General features: G+C 41.3%; 1 protein-coding gene across 1 annotated transcript in view; it reads right to left on the bottom strand.

The window, feature by feature from the left end:
- CRYBG1 (crystallin beta-gamma domain containing 1) overlaps positions 1-18,330 on the bottom strand; it is a 100,582-nt gene extending 82,252 nt beyond the window's left edge. The window contains exon 1 of the mRNA XM_081856678.1: positions 16,560-18,330. Within this exon, the coding sequence (XP_081712804.1) occupies positions 16,560-17,134 (575 nt within the window). The 5' untranslated portion in view covers positions 17,135-18,330. The remainder of the gene's footprint in view (positions 1-16,559) is intronic.
- Between the last annotated feature and the right edge of the window lie 2,383 nt (positions 18,331-20,713).

Below are 20,713 nucleotides of genomic sequence, written 5' to 3'. Positions count from 1 at the left end.
TGGAATACACAGGACGAGACAGTCAAATCCGCCATGATAAAATGGGCACAGGACTTGGGGCACAACATTATGTTTGAAGACTGGGAAAGGTTATGGAACACCGGAATGAAATTTACGGCATGTAGTGCCTTGAAGGAAAATATTATGAAAATGATATACCGGTGGTACATGACCCCAGTCAAACTTGCTAAGATATATCACCTGTCTGACAATAAATGTTGGAAATGTAAAGAGGCGGAAGGGACATTCTTTCACCTCTGGTGGACTTGCCCGAAAGTGAAGGCCTTTTGGGAGATGATTCATAATGAACTAAAAAAGGTACTTAGATTTACCTTACCTAAGAAACCGGAGGCCTTTCTTCTGGGCATTGTGGACCAGAGAGTACTTAAGAAAGATAGAACTTTTTTTATGTATGCTACCACAGCAGCAAGGATCCTGATTGCTAAGCATTGGAAGACACAAGATTTACCCACGCTGGAGGAATGGCAGACGCAGTTGATGGACTATATGGAACTGGCTGAAATGACTGGCAGAATCCGAGACTTGGGAGAAGAAACAATCGAGGAGGACTGGGAAAAATTTAAAGACTATTTGAAAAAACATTACAAGTTGTATGAATGTTAAAAAATGCACTTTTTAGAAATTCTTGCTTCAGCATTGGTAAACTAATGAAATGGAAATTAAGGTACAAGAAGTCAGAGGTGGAATAATGAAATAACTTTATTATGTTTAAGCTAAAACATATAAGATTTGGGTTACAATAGTTTTGAAATTAGGCAACATGATAAAATGAAAGATACAATAAGCTTTGAAATAAGTTAACAAATTGCTGATATTTTGTATTACAGAGAATGCAGGGTTTGGAGGATGTGGGGAAGTCCAATAGATGTACTGGAAAAAAGGATTATGGAAATTTGTAATTTCTCTACTGTATTTTTCTATTTCTGTCTTTATTTCTTTTTTCTGTATTTCATAAACTTAATAAAAATATTATTAAAAAAAAATGCATCCAGTGTAGTAAATGAAATGACTGAAAACATGGTTAGGTTAAACATGCCTTTCAAAGTAGTTCCCCCACCCATCAGATTACAGTTAATGCACGTGAAGAAGTCCTGAGAGCTCTCTGCTTCTTTCTCTCATGCAATGTGCATACATTTGGGGAAAATATGACAGAAGGCCACACACAAAGTACTGGAAAGACCTGCTGCTTTCCATCACTGCAGTTTCTAGCAGTCAGATTCCCCAGCTGACTCCTCTGCCTGCGCACAAACATATTAATTCTCATTCAAGCAGCACCTATAACACTCACCATTGTCTGAAATTAAATAATTTGTTTTCTCAGTTAGAAATAATTCTTTTGCTTGGCATCAGAACTCATTGCAGTGGTATTCAAACTTCTGCTGCATCTTACAGTCTTACTTAACATCTAGAGACAGCAGGTAACTGTGCCCCTGAAGGACCAGGTGTGAGAAGTGAAGTTACAGGGAACCAGGCAGAGGGCCTTCTCAGCAGTGGCGCCCTCCCTGTGGGTATAATACCTTTCCATCAGATGTCAAGGACATAAACTACACAACTTTTAGAAAACATCTGAAGGCAGCCCTGTATCAGGAAGTTTTTAAAGTTTGATGTTTTATTATGTTTTTATGTGTATTGGAAGCTGCCCAGAGTGGCTGGGAAAACCCAGCCAGATGGGTGGGGAAGAAGAAGAAGAAGAAGAAGAAGAAGAAGAAGAGCCCTGATTTTCTGACACCAATGGTTTACCAAGGAAAGCAAACACTTTACCTAGGAAAGCAAACTTTCTATAGCTAAATTATGTGCTTTGACAAAATACTTAATTTTGCCTGGGTCGATTCTCCGACCCTTCAGCTTCTTTGGAGGATCGCAGGTATTATGAGAAAGGGAGAAAAGTTTGCTCAGAAGCCTTTGGTAAGGGACTTTGTCACCTCCGCACTGAAGCGTGTCTCACCACAACCTTAGTTTCTTTTATATGTCAGGTGAAAACCCACCTTTTTCAGTTGGACTTTTAAAGTCTGGTGCATTAACTTGTTTTTATGATGTTAAACCAGAACACCATGTGAAGGGAGAAGAGCGGGATCATTCCATCTGACAAGCAGGACTCCTTACACTGACAAAATGATCAAATTAGGGTGACAAATAATTCATCCACTATGCTTAACCATGTTCTACAATTTATCTAGAATGAACTGTCCTGTAATTTTCCTCATGTCCCCTATATCCTTTTTTAAAAAATGGAATTACATTGCGCACTCTCCAGCCGTCAGATATAGAAACCATTCTTAGGGACATGTTCTTTATTTTTGTTAGCAGTTTCACATTTGAGTTCTATTTTGATAGATACTATCTGATAATTTGTTACTTTCTGTTCATGTTTAACTTGTCAGTTAGGCCTAGAATGGATCTCCACAATCCATTTTTTTGGTTTGAACTGTTTCCGCATGGTATGGCTTCATGGCTCTTAAGTAGGCAGTTGAACCTTTCCAAGGTAGTAGAGGCAGATGCATGAAAACAAAAAAACAAAAGTAGAAATAGATAGATGCAAAAGGAAATAGACCAAATAGACCAAATACTTTAGAAAGCAAAACAATTTGGTTCATTTGCATCTTTCAGGGGGAAAAAACTTTCCACCCTAATTTAGTGGAACACACGTACTGTATACCCACTTCTCTTTTCTTCTCTCTCATTGAAATACTGCATTTTCCAAGCATTAAATTACCAATGTTTTTTATCTGAAATTAGCATATGTCCGCCCCCCCCCCGATAGTGCAATGAATGCTGTTATGAATAATGACTTTTTAAACTCTAGAAAGGCTATGTTGTGTATGATAGGTCCAAGGTATGTTCATATATTCAAACCATGGGATGGTGACCACTTAATACACAAGCAGTGGTCTGGTGAAAAACCATTGGCATGACATGGTTCACATAGGCTTGCCAGGTGAAGACACGTATACCATTGAAGTTGTCATAATATGTTGACATGTGTGAACTGGCGCCAGACAAAGATAGGCACAGTTTTAAAGGAGAGAGCTAGTGGCCACATACCCAGGGGTGTTGTAGCAGAAATCTCCTGTAGCAGCAGGGAGTTGGACTAGATGACTTCAGGTACCCTTCCAACTCTATAGGTTGCATTTAGCGCTGCTGTTTGGATTACACAGCCAACTTCTGCTCGTGCAACATGCCTACACCCTCCTCTCTTGTCTCGTGCAGCCGCTCATGCACCCTCAGAATTTGCACCAGCAGATTAGGAAACCTTTCAAAACAATTTTTAGGGAGATGGGGTACAGGTCAGGAAGAGGGAAGCTAAGGAATTCCCATTATATGCCTTGAACACTGTTCATGCTGCTTTGGATACAACCCTTTAAAACAGACATATGCAAACTTTGCCCTCCAGATATTTTCGGACTACAACTCCCATCATCCCTAGCTAACATGACCAGTGGTCAGGGATGATGGGAGCTGTAGTCCCAAAACATCTGGAGGGCCGAGTTTGCCTATGCCTGCTATAAAACCCTCTTCCTTCTCCCATATTTCAAGCAGTGAGGATGCTGCAGTGCCAATATATATTTATTTTCAGTGAGGTATATAACTTCATACTTTGAATACAAAATAATTATTTACATACATGGTTTTCTCTTAATTTATAAATAATTATTTAAACTCCTTCTGCTAAATATCTTTAGCTATACTGTATTTCCCTTAAATGAAAAAATGGAAATGATTTGGAGGTTTAGATTGTGCTTTTCTAAAACTGAGCACACGTGGGCTTGCCTGGGAGAGATGTTGAATGATTTATGCAAAGTGTATGTGTGCTCCTGTAGTTTCAGTCAGGCCTTTTGAGGAGGAACTAAACAGCTGACTTCACAGGAACAGACTTGTCAGGTGGCAAGTGGCTTGGCAATGCCATTGTTTTTTCTACATTGGCAAGGTTTCTAAATCTGAATCTTTTCCCTTCAGTGACATACATTCACTGTGAAAAACACACACCGTATGCACCATCATCCTAGTGCACTTATAGTCTGGGTTTATGAGAAGGATGAGATGAACCAGAATACTCATTATTTAGGTACTGAGTAGAACTCAACATCTGGGCACCATGGCGACTTTATAGACAGATGTTTTAGAAGGCTTAGCAGTGTTATCCCACTATTATTTTAGTGGAGCACTCATACATCACAAGAAAGATTTGGGCATGGCTTCTTCTGGTGGGTGGGGGTGAGAAACTGTCTCCTCAGGATGAGTTAAAATCACCAAACTCCTTCCTTTTTTTTAAAAAAAACCTCTAAGCCACAACAACAGAAAAACATGGCAGTGAACTACAGCAAGCTGAAAGTTGCTGGATCGAGCAGTTTGATTGTGCCTCTGAAATTTCACCAACTTGAGAAATCCCTTCTGAAGTCCATTCTAATAGGATCATGAGAAAAAGGAGCGGTAAGTAGCATCCTCACCTCGGTACTGTGATCTCTAAGAAAGCTCCTGTGCAGCAGTCTAAGAGAATGATCACATTTATTGGTACTCACATAGAAATCAGATTATTATCATCATCTTCTCTCACAAATGCAGAATTTAATTGCTCTGAAATACAACAATGGAAATGATCTCCCCACAAAAGTGGCTAACCCAGTGTTTCCCAAATTTTGGTCTCCAACTGTCACTGGACTACAACTCCCATTGGACTACAACTCACCACTGGTCCTGCTAGCTAGGGCTGATGGGAGTTGTAGTCCAACAACAGCTGGATATCTAAGTTTGAGAAACACTGGACTAACCTATGGCCCTCTGGATGCTGTTAGAGTCCAACTCTAAGCAGCCCCAGGCAGCATGACCAATGGGCCAGGGATGATGGGAGCTGTAGTCTAGCAACTTCTGAAGGTCCACAGAGAGCCTCCCCTATACTGTCAAGTAACTCTTTTAGTGAAATCAGTGAAACTCAAAAGGGATTGGGGTTTTTTGTACTTTTAGGTGTTTGTGTGTCACTTGAAACATGTATGTTTGGAGGAAGGTAAGGGTGCTTCATTCCATCATGAATCCTCCTGACTGGTGCCTCTGATCTCAATGAAAGAATTTAGCAAAGAGCTGTAATAAAGGAATGTCATGGCTTACCAAATGAATATAACTTAACAACAACAACAACAACAACAACAACAACAACAACAACAATTTATTACTTATACCCTGCCCATCTGGCTGGCTTTCCTCAGCCACTCTGGGCGGCTTCCAACAAGAGATTAAAAATACATTAAAAACTTCCCTAAACTGGGCTGCCTTCAGATGTCTTCTAAACATCAGGTAGTTGTTTATTTCTTTGACATCTGATGTGCCAATATCAACAGGTTTTCCACAATGAATAGTCAATATATCTTTCTATCAGATAATCACTTGATTTCTTGTGCCTTATTACAATTTGCATGCGCACGCGCGCACACACACACACACTACATAAGATTTTACACTATGTGATTGCATTTGCTTGTCAACCAGTTGAAACATGCAGCATGACAATGATACTATTGCAAGGTGTGAGGTGAAGTATTGCTAAATGCGAAAAGTAAACAATATATTAGGAACCATAGCGTGCAGGCAACAACTTTGCCACACAGAGAGTATAAGCAATATACATATGACATATTTTAAACTTTCTCTTGCAATACTGTTCTCATTGTTTTAGTATACAATGTGATAAAGCCCTAGTTGCATGAGAGAGAAGGTCATAAACTAATCAATTCCAAGAATTGATTTCACCAGAAAACCAAGAAACTCCAATATGAAATCAGATGTGCCCCAAAATACACACATTAAGTGCCATTTTAAAAACAAATAATAATATACCATGCACCCCAAAATCTGCACAACACCTAATTGTACAGCTTGTATAAACTATTAAGCAAATTATTCTGAAAGTCCTGGGGAATAGCAAAGAATCACAAACACTTAAGCTTATTATCTGGCCATTGCAAATCCTGCTTGACTCCCCTTTGGCTTGTGAGGCAGTGTACAGTTTAAAGCAGATTTCATGCATCCCATTTGTGCATGTTTTGAGTTCACATAATGTTGTCTTTATCAAAGTGGTTGCCTACACATACCTGATAGACAGATTTTAAAAATCCAACATAAAATTGCGTGTTACTCAATGGTGGATGTACATTGTGCAGCTGCTTGTTTTCTAACATGTTGGTGGCATTTTGCTGGGTGCCATCTATTACCACACACACCCTACTCCTGTTGTGAGGTACTCTTCAGTGGGCTCCACTGGGTACACTCATAATACACACATACCTATTATATATTATATTATATTATATTACACACACACACACACAAACACACACACACATATATCAAAGCACTGTTTTGTTCAAGTGTTTTATCAAAAAAAATTTCAAAAATAATTTAAAATAGCCACATGCATAGGTAAACAAATACCTGCACACATGTCCACAATGAACCTCAGGTTTCTGGAACTCAGAGTGGGTAGGGATGTACTCATTGAGGGGAGAGGATAACAATACATAATACAAATATATCCCACCACTCACAGCCCACTAGCGTGGATGGGAAAGACTGAGGTGGCGTTCAAGTGAAAAGCACTAAGATGTGGACAAACATGCTCAAAAGCACACATAGAAAAATCGGATCTGTGGGCCCACATATATATTAACACTCTGATGTGTATCCAGTCTGATATTTTAACAAGCCTTATGCCTTCAAGACTATCTTTACGGATTTAAGAGGAAGCCTGCTGAACCAAATCATGGCCCAACTGATTTTGTTTTTTGACAGCAGCCAGCCAATTGTGGAAAGTTCAGAAGCAGGAAGCTTATCCATTTGATTTACTGCAGGCATCAAGCACTCAAAGGCTTGCTATCTCTGTACCCTGAAATTCCATTGTTTTCAAAACCATCTACGACAATGACCATCACAACATTTTGTAGTGAATTCCATACATTTATTACATGTCCAGTGCCCATACAATGCCCAGATCTTCTCAGCATAGCAATCCATGGGATATAAACCACACAACTCCAGTGACCCATTCCAAGAAAAAGCACCTTGCTTAATCCATTTGAGCCCAGTATGCCATACATCTCTCACACAGGCTGCCAGCTCCCACATAACACCTCTGTTACATGCAACCAATATGTGTTAATGAAAAAAACTAAAATCATCCACTATAGTGGATAGTGAATGAAATGTTAATGTATCCATACACCTTAAGGACTATTTCTTCTAAGAATAATTTATTATGTAAACAATTATCCCAAAAGTGGGATCATGTAGCTATTTGTAGCACTGCTTATTTAACAAGCAAGAATTATAACAGGAATAGAATTTTATCATGAAATATCAAGGGCAATTACTTCCTAGTCATAAGTGATGCAGAACCATTAATTGCAACAAATATTTGCTGTATTTTATCTATATAATCCTTATGCTCTGAAAGATTACTTTTTATTTTTTATGGGTAGAGTAGTACTCCAATATTTCATGAAAGGGTACATTCCACATTTCATTAATTCATAGTAATTACTATTTCACGGCAATAGTAAGGACTTGTCCTAGCTTGCCATTGACATTCTTTTAAAATGTGTTTTGTGTAAGATGCTGTTGAATGATACCTTAGAAGACCTAACTTCAGCTTAGTCCTATATTGTGTTACATGACAATAGTGAAATAATAAATAAATTCAAGGACAATTATGTTTGATCAAAAATATTGCTGTTACCTAAAAAGATACCCAAGAACAATACCCCCCGTTTCCCCCATACACTGTTTCCAGGGTTCTCCCAACCACAACCAAGACAATTGGAGAAGTACAAGGGGTGGGGAGGGGAGAGAAACCCCATTGTGCAAGTGGAAGTCCTTGAGAAAGACTTTTGCTGACAGGACTCATTAGATGAATCCTACCCTGCATATACAAACAAATAATCTAGATTTCCTGAATCAGTGGCAGCCGTTATAAATTCATAAAAACACCATGTTTATTAACGATACCCTACTCTCTTGTATCTCGTAAAAATACAGTATTCAAATTAAGTCCAGGACTGAGCTCAGGTACCTCATATTTCAGCATAAAAAAAGTTAAAAGACCCCTGACAGTTAAGTCCAGTTGCAGACAACTCTGGGGTTGCGGTGCTCATCTCGCTTTACAGGCCGAGGGAGCCAGCGTTTGTCCGCAGACAGTTTTTCCGGGTCATGTGGCCAGCATGACTAAACCGCTTCTGGTGAAACCAAAGCAGCGCACAGAAACACCATTTACCTTCCTGCCGGAGCAGTACCTATTTATCTACTTGCACTTTTTGGTATGCTTTCAAACTGCTAGGTTGGCAGAAGCAGGGACCGAGCAACGGGAGCTCACCCTGTCATGGGGATTCGAACCGCCAACCTTCTGATCGGCAAGCCCAAGAGGCTCAGTGGTTTAGACCACAGCACCACACCTCTATCCTCAAAAACACAATAAAATTTTAGTAAAGTTGCAAACCAATCTCGAAAAATATGTATCAGAGTGTGTGTGTGTGTGTGTGTGTGTGTGTGTGTGTTGCACAGATGCTCAAGGAGTTTTTATTAGTGCCTGAGAGGACTGAAAAGAGAGCACTCACTTTATAGAAAATGTTGCTGCTGCTGCGGTTGAATTTCAAACAACAGTGGTACCTTGGGTTAAGTACTTAATTCGTTCTGGAGGTCCGTTCTTAACCTGCACGATTTCTGTTCTCATCCTAAAGCAAAGTTCTTAACCTGAAGCACTATTTCTGGGTTAGTGGAGTCTGTAACTTGAAGCGCATGTAACCTGAAGCATATGTAACCTGAGGTACCACTGTATTGGATTATGCTTAGGAGCATTTCCCTGCCCCCTTAGGTCCTCTTTTGGAGATGGAAGGGGGGAAATCTTTGATTCTGGTAAAACAATTCTGCATGTGTTTGGTAGAAATCAGCACAAAGGTGCCAGAATGATTTCATGCACATTGGGAAGCTGTGCTTTATCTGAAATGCCACACTGATAGCACTGTTACATGTACTGCACTGTAAATTCAAAAAATAAATAAATAAATCCAGAACATAATGATTAGCATGGCAACCCTAATCCCTTTTACACCAGGGAGTTTGGATTTAATGGCCATGTCCCAGCTGAGCAACCAGCTCCCAAACATTGAGGCAGGAGGCCCGCAGGTGGTATTTCCACCAGTAGAACCCAGTGGAAAGAAACAAAGCAGGGAGGAGATGGGGCTGAGCTGGCCTGAGATCTGTTGGATCTTGAGCTGGTCTCCCTGTTTTGGGGCGATGGCATTGGCCTAATATGGACTCAACTGCTGGTAACCTGAGCTCGGGTAAGGATCAACCTAGATCACTACCTATCCTCTACCATTGTCACTATGGATGTGGCAGTGGCCCCACTGCTCTGCAAAGCCCCATGTTATGTTACAAATGTTCTGTTTTCATAAAACTTGCCAAAAAAAATAAGAGGACACGTCAACCCTCAGTAAGCTTCAATTATTCAATCATCAAAATATTACATCTTGCATATGCCCTGAGACACTGTTCCCACACTTCTAGTACTGAAAGTATAGCACAGCACCATGAAGATGAGCAAAAGAAATATTAGTAGAGATAAATCATGAGTTAATTTGGTGTCTCCCACACTTTCCCACACTTCTAGTACTGAAAGTATAGCACAGCACCATGAAAATGAGCAAAAGAAATATTAGTAGAGATAAATCATGAGTTAATTTGGTGTCTCCCACTGATCATGTAGCACTTCTTCATGTCTAGGTCAATTATGTTTCTTTATCCATTTACATCCTTTTACTACACCTTTTGTCTCCATGCCAAACCAGCGTGTTTGCCTTTTCTTTCTATGGTCAAATGCTTGTCTTGTTACAAGAGTTTTTCAGTGCCCAGATGAAGCCTTGGTGGCACAAGCTTAAAGGGGGGGGGCAGGGAGATACTAGGGATGCAACTCTGTTCCATCAAATGTAATGAGATTTATGTTAACTGGTGTTAAAAAACCCCAAACACGATTGTACCCTAAAAATACCAAAAAATACAAAATGAAATAATTGAAGAATCAGCCAGGTGGTCGTCATGCATTGAGGAAATGGACATTAGAATTGGAAATGTTTTATGTTAAATTTTTACTGTAATAGTCATGCATTGTTAGGTTTTTATTCCCTTACAGCAGGCTTTCTCAAACTCAACCCTCCAGATGTTTTGAGACTACAATTCCCATCATCCCTGACCACTGGTTCTGCTAGCTAGGGATCATGGATGTTGTAGGCCAAAAAATATCTGGAGGGCTGAGGTTGAGGAAGCCTGTCTTACAGCTTTGCAGCTTCTGTAAAGGGCTACATAAAGTCAAAAGATGTACTATGCATTTTAGAAGCCCTACAAACTTAAACAGAGGCAGACATAATAGTTGGACTGCAACTCTGCTCCTTTAAAATTGTACAGATAAAATGTTGGACCACCCTCAGATTTAGCACCATAATTAGAAGCTGGGAACAAATAGCTTCAATAAGCATCTTAAATCTAATTTACCAGATCATTACAGTGATTTGAAAAATAAAAAAGTAGCATGAGTTATAGCCTTTGCTGTTTAATAAGTGGCACGGCACACTACACACACACACACACACACACACACACACACACACTCCCAGCCCCTCTCATTCAACACAGACTGTTGCATAATAGCAAAGCCTGCAGTCCTATATGGACTTACCTGAGGAAAAGCCCTATTGGAATCAATGAGGCTTGCATCTGAATAGATAAGTAAAGGATTGTGCTGCAGCCTGAGCCACAAACAAGAAAGCTTCCAATTCAGAACTCTCCTCATCCATAAGTTCAATTGGTGGACTTAGGTAAGCTACTATCTTTTAGCCAAAATCCCCACTCAGTTTGCAGTTATGGGTACAATATTGGTTTACTGAATACTGAGCTGCCTAATACACTTTAAAGACATGGAACTAGCCATATAAATGTTCAGGTGTTCTTATTTCATTTTCTATGTTATTTGACGGTCTATTCCAAAGAGTAAAGCTCTTACTAACCTGTGTGTGAGATGTCATAACAAATGCTTACTTCATGGTTTATGGAATGAGCTTCTTTGAGTACAAAGTTTCTTTTTAAAAACAAGGAGGGAAGACTAACCATACCACACACACACACACACTTTCTTCAAATATTTGCTGATATTTCTATTTACATTCCAAAGTTCCTGTTCATTTGAATAAACTTATTATTCATATTATAAATTATAAATGAGAATGCAACAAACTCAGTTGACATTACATTCAAGAACCAATATTTACACTTTAGATTGACTTTTCTCATTGAAATCTACATACAGTATACTGATTAGGCCAGAGCTAAAATTGGGAGTGGCTTTTTAAAGAAACCTTTTGCAAGTCTTTTGGAATCTCAGGGAATGCATGAATAGTGCCAAAAGTGTTTGTCCATTCAAAATGAGAGCAAGTAAGAGCAAAGAACATTGTCCTTACACTAAACTGACTTTACATGATACTGGCTACCTGATCACCTAGCCCAGCGGTGGCGAACCTATGGCACGCGTGCCAGAGGGGGCACTCAGAGCCCTCTCTGTGAGCACATGTGCCGCCGCCCCTTCCAACTCCCCACAATCCTATGATTTGACGGCTACCCGTCAGGCTGCACTTCTAAAGCCCACTTGTGCGGGAGAGAGCAAAATGCCGCCAGGTTACTGGCAATTCTGCACCGAGGCGCATTAAGACAGCGGAATGGAACGCTCACATTTCAGCTGCAGCCCACGGGCAGCAAACCAGCTACTTGCACATGTGCAGTTCTACTGGATGCGCACACTGCCCTTCCAACTTTGTGATGGGGCGCCTCCCTTCCAGGCTGTGACGTGCTGAACTGCTGCACGTCTCTGGGCTTCACTTCAACATTTCCTTTTCACCTGCTTGGTCAGGCCAGGAAGCAAACTTTCAAGCTGAACTCTCGCCCATCGCCATGGGTGCAAGATCCTCCCTGCTAGGGGACACACAGCAGAAGGCAAAGGAGACTGTTTTTTTCATTGGGTTGTGGTGAGTTGGAAGGGAACCCGAGGGTCATCTAAGTAAAACCCCATGCAATACAGGGAACTCAACTACAGCATCCATGGCATATGGCCATTCTGCTTCTGCTTTGAAATCTCCCAAAGAAGAGTTTCTTAGAGGTAAATTATCAAAACGGTCATGTCTGGGAGTAATTCCCTTTTTCATGATTTCCTAAACAAGGATAAGGCAAACTTTTACCTTTCAATAAAAAGTCATTTGTATCATTGAAAGTTGTTATTCTGTTCTTCTTTTAAGACAAAAGATGTTAATGTAGGAGTTGTTTTTCTAAACTAAAACCTCAATATTCAGGTTAAATTTTTGTGTTGTCACTTTCCGATAAATAAGTGGGCTTTGAGTTGCAGTTTGGGCACTCGGTCTCTAAAAGATTTGCCATCACTGACCGAGCCAATAAGAAGAAACCTGCTTATGCAGTAACAAAATGGTGCAGGGAACAAACAGCACTCAAACAGCAAAAAACAAAAACAAACAAACAAACAAAACTGACCAAGATTTTTTAGGGGAGATAATGGCCCCACTAAAATTTGCACAAAATTGATCATCTAAATACTTTTTATTTATAAAAGCATTTATATATTGCCCTCTCATAAAATATAATGGTGCCTGTTACTCACATAACCAAATAATTATTAATATTTCTAAATTCTTTCCAGTTTTTGTGCAACTTTTGTGCAGAATACATGAGGCATTATACAAAAATCTAATTGTCACACAAAATATTCAGTCATAAAAATACTAAATATAAAAATTAGGGCCAGCCCACCCTTGAGGCAAGGTGAGGTGACAGGAGCAGCAGACCCATCCTCCAAGGAAAGCACAACACGTAGATCTTTATTCTCCCCTTGTTTCTGATGTAGAGCTTCACTCACTTCCTTCTTCCCTAATGGGGTATGCGGTGCCATTCTGTGGTTTGCCTCAGGTGCCAAAATGTCTTGGCCAGCCCTGATATAAATGCACTGGACAAACATTGTACCATTACAGTTTACATGAAGCTTCCATCTCAGCCTCAGACAGAAGCTTTTAGAGTCTGAGAAGGTCCTGCTTTCACTGACCCCTTCTCAAGCCAACCCAAGAACCCTGACAATGTATGGCTTTAAAGGTTAAAAGTTAAAACCAACCCACAGAATTCGTGGAATCTAAACTGACAGACCAGCAAAAAAATATGCTCTGTGAGATCCACTCCACTAAAAGGCAGTTTACAGAATTCTAGAACATCTGCAATAAAGTAACCCCTGATTTGCACAGGGGTTGCATTCCAGATCATTGCATATACAGTAATGGCAGAGCATGCATAAGCCTGTTCTGCCCCAGCCCACTCCACTCCATTACAACCCCCATTCTGCTCTCTTTTCTGGCTGCTTTTGGGCCACCGCAATGAGCGTGGTTGTGTGTCAACTGTATGCATGTAACTGGGTCGTCTTATTTTCCAGAGGGATAGCCATGTTAATGTGTTGCCACAAAAAATTGAGAATTTTGTGACACTACAAAAGCCTGACATATTTGTTTACAGCATAAAATTTCATGGACTAGTCTCTCTCCACTTGGACTCTATAGTGTATGAAAGTTAATGCCATGATAAATGTGTTACTCTTCACAGTGCCACAAGATGCTCCTATGTCCTGTGCATAGTTACCGTACTTCAAACTTTCAGTGGAATGAGTGGGATTTAAATCAGAATGAACACAAAGTGATGGTTCAGTGATGGAAACAGCAAGAATTCTTTTTAATCTGGAAGGTAAATAAAAACTTAACAGAATTTTGATTGTATTTTGAATTTTTACTCAGGAATTTTACCTCAGGCATAAAATGATTTATGTTTGTTAAGACAATAACTGATGTACACATAAAATATGTTAATAAAAACTTAACTGTTCCTATGGAAATGATTACTAAGCAATACATATTAATTAATAATAACATAAATTTACAAGATTGCACAGATTTTGAGTAATAGGTCAGGTATAAGGAACATAGTTGTAATGGACTATTATCCTTCAGTTCTTTTTCACAGACAAATATGACCCTTTTGGACTGAAACTTTGTTTTGTGTGTGAAATTCCTCTTCATGCTTGTTTGCATAATTTATCTAATTTCTTTACATTTAGTACATGCTTAACACAAGATAAGATGACACACAAAAGGAACTTTACTATGTCAAAAAAAATATCAAACAAAATAAAGCAGGGTAGGTAGTAAGGATTGCTTTTTTATGAGAGTATTGTCTGTATCACCAGATTATTTGTTATAAGTATAAAGGGTCATGCATTGAACGCCCTCAGAGAAAATCTTCCACACACAGATATTCAATTTTCATGGAACTATATAAATAAACCAAAATAACAATGTAGTCAAATCTGAACTCAATGTTAAGTTTTCCTGAGTTCACAGATACTTAGGCTGCCACCAACCCCCCCTGTGAACTGGATTGCAGCCTTAATAACCAAATGTACATAGGGGACTGCAGCCTTAGCTACCAATATTTTTTTTTATTCAGTGTTTCCTGAACATTTAAAATATTTACTTATTTTAAAATTTATTTTGTATGTCACATTGACTTGAAAAAGTGATAAACATTAAATATAAACAAAAGTTTTATTCACCCAGGATGCTAGCATAGCACATGAGATCATGTATGTACCTGTTACTGTATGAATTAAAAAGTAACAAGGATGCTACAATCTCAGTTGGCAAGCAATGGCACTATTGTTCAGTACCGACAATAAAGAAGTACTTCATGCAATGCATAATTAACCTATTTGGGTTAATCTCTGCAAAATGCAGAGTTGGCCACGGTTTTACACAGCTTCAAAAATGTCATGGGAGGACAGTCAATTGTTTTCTATTTGCCATTGCTGCTAAACAAAAACTTCATATTCATATTTCTATTTAGAAGGAATATGTCCCTAAGTGCCAGATTCTGGATACGATCAGCAAGAGGGAGCCACCTTCATCATGCTGTGCTTTTAAGATTCTCAGGGACATCTGGATGACCCTGTTGGAAACACAATGTGAGGCTAGGTAGAACGTTGTCTAATATAAGGGTGGAGAACCTGTGGCTTTCCAGAAGCTGCTGGATTCCTATAATCTCCAACCATTGGCAATGCTGGCTGGGGCTGTAGAGAATTGAAGTCCATCAATATTTGGGGGTCAGAAGTTCCCCCCTCCTTTTCTAATCCACCAATGCAATTTCTTACATTGAACAAGCAAAGGACAACCAAGAAATGGATATGTTTAAATGGTTTTAAGCTCATTCCATCTTAGGTTAAAGGCACCAAGATAAAAATACAAACCCTTGCAACTAGTAAAAGCATATTCAGATGTCACACTTTCCCTTCCCACGAATAACCAGTTAAATTCAAGTAATGTAGCATTCCTACAATGAAGAAGTGGAAAGGAAATCAAGGGGAAGCGAACAGGTTTGATCTTAAAAAACCAAAAACACCTTTCTCCAGGTGACTAATACGAACTGTCCAGGTCTGTTTTAGTGCCCCCTGCAGCAGCTTTACATTTAAGCATCGGAACAGATTTTACTATATGTATTACAGTATTTTAATATTTTTGGGGGGAAGCCGCCCAGAGTGGCTGGGGAAGCCCAGCCAGATGGGCGGGGTATAAATAATAAATTATTATTATAATTACTATATTTCTAATGCTGAAAAATGGGGGTGGGGTGGAGCGCGCGGGAGAGATAAAGTTTGGCACAGCCTGCAAAACAGTTTCCTTTTCATCAAAAGCACTGAGAGATAACAATCTTTAAAGCAGAGACCATGGCAGCTTGGGTTAAAAGCCAGGGCGGAATGGGGGAGACAATGCGCGAAGAAAGGGCTGCAGGAGGTAGGGAGACGTTGTGCAGGACGAATGCAGGCGAAGCCAAGGTTCCAACTCCCAACTGTTGCGAACGCCAGGGGCAACGACAGCTGGGTCCGCATTATCAACAACCCCAGAAAAGAGCGCTGTGCCTTTAAGGCGATTGGCGGGGGGGGGGGGCGCCCTCACGCTGCTCGACGGTTTCGCTTCTCTTTGGCCGGGGGAGGGGGCGGCGACGGGGCATGTAGCCCTTACCACACACCTGTCCAATGGGAAGGCTCTGCCACTCTGAGGGCACCTGCCTGGCGGAGGGGAGAGGTTTTGGGGTTGGACTAGACGACCCTTGGGGTCCCTTCCTACTCTACAATTATACGCGACGTCTATTATTGTTGATGTTATTCCGCCCCGTATAGAGTTGCCCCAGCCACTTCCACAAAACACACACAAACGTCCCTCAAACATAAAGAGGGGCGCAGTCAGAGGAGCCCCGAAAAACGCTGATGCCCCTATAGCGCAGCTCGTTCCCCGGAGTCCCCTCAGAATGTTCCGGAGGGGCGGGGCGGGGAGAGAGAAACCAACGGCCGCGAGGTGACCGTTGGGGGGGGGGGCAGGTGGCTGTGGGCGCGCCCTGACAGGGAGGGGGGGCGTTACCTTTTGGTGGGGGTCGTGGGCTCCCAGGTGGTGAAGTAGGACAAGTGGGAGCGCGAGGGAGACGGGGGCTCGCTCCCCCCTCCTTGGCTCCCCTCCTCCGGCAGCGCCGCCGGGCGGTCCTTGCGCTTCTTCTTGAGGCGCCAGTTCCCGAAAGCCGAGCGCTTCTTGCGCTCTCCGGAGGCGTCGGCGTCGTGGCTGTGGAGATGCTCCTGCCGCCCCTGACTCAGGGACGGGGAAGGGCAGGGCGACGGGAACGACGCGTCTCTGCCGCTGTCCGGCTGCGAGTCCTCGGACTCGCTCTTGTGGAAGAGCCGGCCGAGCTTCTTGAAGCCCCCTTTCTCCATGCTGGGCGCCGCTCGCGTCCTCGACGGGATCTGGTCCCGGGCAGGCGGAGGCACTTGTGAGGCGGCGGCGGCGGCGGCGGCGGCGGCAGCAGCAACAACCGCCTTTGGCACAGGAGGCTGGCCAGGTGAACGAGAATGTGCTCCTCCTGTGCGCGCGCCCTGGTAGCGCCGAGACATGCAGTTGAGGTTGGCGAGAAAGGCGAAGCGCCTCCTAAAGGTAGCAGAAGCCATGGCAGCGGCAGCTCAGCCAAGCCAAGACTAGACAAGCCACGCCCACGCCCGCCCACGCCCGGCCCCGCCTCCTCGGCGCGGCTGAGCGTTCGAAAACGGCCGGGCTCCCCGGAGATTCCATGCGCTGCGCTGCATTCTACTTACTTATTTTGGCCCGTGCTGCTGCTGCTGCTCCTACTGCTGCCGCCTCCTCCTCCTCCTCCTCCTCATGGAGGAGTTTCCTCGCATTCCTTCGTCTCAAAGCCCGACGATCGTTATCTCGCTCCGCAAAGGAAGAAGCGCATTAGCCGGGGCTCTATTGCGCAGGAAGGGAGAGGCTGACTTTATCCGCGCCGAGGGTGCAAATTATAAGCCATTATCATTTGTTTTTCCTGATGAGGCCGAGATTACCCACAGACCCGGATTCCTTCTGCAAGGGTTGCAAGCAGAGCTCGGAACGCACCTGGAGAACACCAGTTATTGCCAGCTGACGGTGGACATATCAGATGACAACAGAGTTTTGCAGGATGTGCCTTACAGATACTTAGGCAATTAATAAGTCCACTGTCATGCTAGAATTATCATCAACCAAGACATTAAATAAAGATTATCTTTCTCTCTTTAAATAATACATATATCACTCTTTATCTGACCAGGTCACTTTTTATCTGAGGGTGATCTGTTATCATAGTGTAGAATTAACAACTACCATCAGAATTTTACTACACAAGTTAATAATGGAGTGTTATGCCTGCTTAACCATCAGTCCAGAGTTGTTCTCTCTAATACAGGAATGCTTTATTCAGCATGGTTTCACATGACTCAAGTGGAGCAACTTCTACCACTTTCCCTCAGTTTGCATTGCTGTAAACATCAGAACAAAAGATGCAAACTAGCATCTTGTTACTAGAAAAGGCTTTATGTTTGTATTGCAGATGAGTAAGAGTTTCTTTTAACAGCACAACCCTCAGACCAGTTATGCCAGAATCTGTCTAATCATAACTGATAAAAAGCCAATTTTCTTAATCAGTTTTCCATAATATTTTCTTAATTTTCTTAGAGACTTCAACAGGATTAAGATGGTTGCTGCTGTCCTAAAAAGCATAAGGTGTTGCTGTTGTTTTTTTTTGGGGGGGGGAGATAAACTTATTTCTCTCCTTTGCTCTCTCTTGCCATGCAAAGAGAGGAAAGGAAGCCTGCTTTATGTTCACAACGGTAGCCGTGGGGAGGTGTACGGTAAATGGGGTGGGGGTGGCAAAGTGTAAAGGGAGAGAGGAGGGGGTTATGGGGTTTGGTGAGTAGGCAGTGTTGGAGAGCAATGCAAGTAGGAACACAACCCTTAGTTGTGCATGAAACAAAAATGCACCTTGGAATTTTCTTTTCATTGTTTATGACATATGTGAATCTTGCTAATGTAGGGCAGAATGTAGAACAGAAATCCTATGTGGGCTTTACAATGGCATTAAAAGATGTCAAAAAAACAAGTTTAAGCAACACCTGTGAAAACACCCTGTTTGGTCTTAACCCAAGTAATCTGGTTTAATTCCTCTGTGAACTGTAGACATGGTGTATTAATAGACCTGCTGTGCACTCTGTCAATTGTAGGAACTGAAATATATAAGCAGAAAAAAAATAGTTAGTTCCAGTAGACAATTATGGAGACAAAGTTTACAAGTGCTCAAAAGAGGAGCTGATGAAGACTGGGGCCAGCCATGAGAAGAGAATGGTAAATCTATTATAATCAAGAGGAAATTCTCATAATTTTAATTGAGTAAACTCAATTACACTATGTACACTATGGCTTGATCCTGAGTTGCTCTTCTGTAAACTGTTCCAGTGGAGGCTCCATTGGGTGGGGCAGGAAAGAATGGTAATTTTCACTTATTCCATTTTCACTTATTCCATGCAAAGGAGTAATTTGTGTGGGTAGAGGGACAAAGGGGTAATTGGAGAATTCACAATATTTCAGTAATTATTGGTTTAATAGTATACCTCTACTTGACATATCAGTCTTCAGGAACTTCCTAACAGGGCACAGTCCGCAAATCATTTAAGGAAGCTTGGCTGAAGTGAAATGAAGCTTGTTGTGAGTCACCTTGAGGAAGCTCTGGCTGGAAAAGCCTCAAAATAAATATTAATCTGAGAGGTAGTGAACTTGGTGCCCTCCAGATGTTGTGGACTAAAATCCCATCAGCTCCAGCCAACATGGCTGATGATCAGGGATGATTGACACCATGTTGACTATCCATGGTCAAACTGAACACACATAGCCCCCAAGTATTTGGGGGAGTTGAAACATGACACTACACTTCTCAATATGCACTGACATAAACTTGGGGCATTAGTGATTGTCATTTCTGATGTTGCACTTGGAACCACCATCAGTAATCACCACCCTTGGCATCAATTTCCTAGCACAGCAAGTCTTGGGATTAACCATGATGGTAAGGCTCTACCCACTTTTTGTTCTGAAACTGTCAGAACAATAAAGAAACTAGATGAATAATCCAAAATAAGCCATATGAAATTGTATTCTTTCTGGGATGGATGTCTTTGTAAAGCAATGGTCCCCAAAACAGTTTGAGCTCAGAGCCCCCCTTCTGAGCTTAACACTGCCTTCTCATGCCTCTCAGATATTATCATTACAGGAAGAATCAAACAGAAGAGTTCTCCTGAAGACTATCTCCTAAAGTGGTCTTAACTTTAGGAAAACATAAAGAACAAAGCAGCAGCTTTTCTTTTCTTCTCAAATTATATTAGGATGATTGGGCAAAAAAGATGAGCCTGGATCCATTGTCAGAGGGCATTCAATGTATCCTGGTCTTAAATGATGGGAGATGAAGACTATGCCAGTCCCAGGCTCCTATTCCACTCTAGAACTTCATGCCTCAGAAGAAGGGTGTCCTAACTGTTTGAGAAACGTAAACCCCATGTTAAACTTGTTTCCATTGCTTTATCCAATGCATGCTACACAGTATTCTCCTCAGTCCACAATCCTCTTTCCATTAAATTGATTGTAATAATATATTCTGGATTATAGGGTTGCCATATTTCAAAAAGTAAAAACCAGGACACCCCCAAAGTGAGCTTTTTTTTAAGTAAACCCCCAAAAGTTATTGAGCTTTCCACACATATGGCAACCCTAGGATTGCAGCTTTGCTATCTTTATCGTATTTATTGCTCAGCAGGAAAGTCTGCACAGCCTTCTAGGTGTGGCTGGAAACACTAGCTACTGTAGCTTCCTTTCAAAATAAAAATCCAGTTATGCTACTAAAAGTTTAGCATACTAGATTGTTCTGGCTAATTGTCAAGCAGGCTGCTCAATCTAGACATACTGCATAAGTTAAAGTATCATTTTTACAAGGTGAAAAACCTAGCATATTGAGATTCTTACACAAGATGGAGAAGTACAGATAGATCCAAATTAATACATACATTTGACTTGAGAAACTGGTCACACCTTTTCAATGAATTTTATGAGCCTATATAATCTGTGTGGCTGCATTTGTGGGTATGCAGTGGTAATGTCTGTGAGTAACATTATTTGAATCTGTTGGGTTAGTAATTCATTTCAGGGTTGCACTAGCACTATATACCTTT

Source organism: Podarcis erhardii, assembly GCF_964252035.2.
Source record: "Podarcis erhardii genome assembly, chromosome: 3".
In the NCBI taxonomy this organism is placed as follows: Eukaryota; Metazoa; Chordata; class Lepidosauria; order Squamata; family Lacertidae; genus Podarcis; species Podarcis erhardii.
This window is presented reverse-complemented; position numbering and strand designations above follow the sequence as displayed.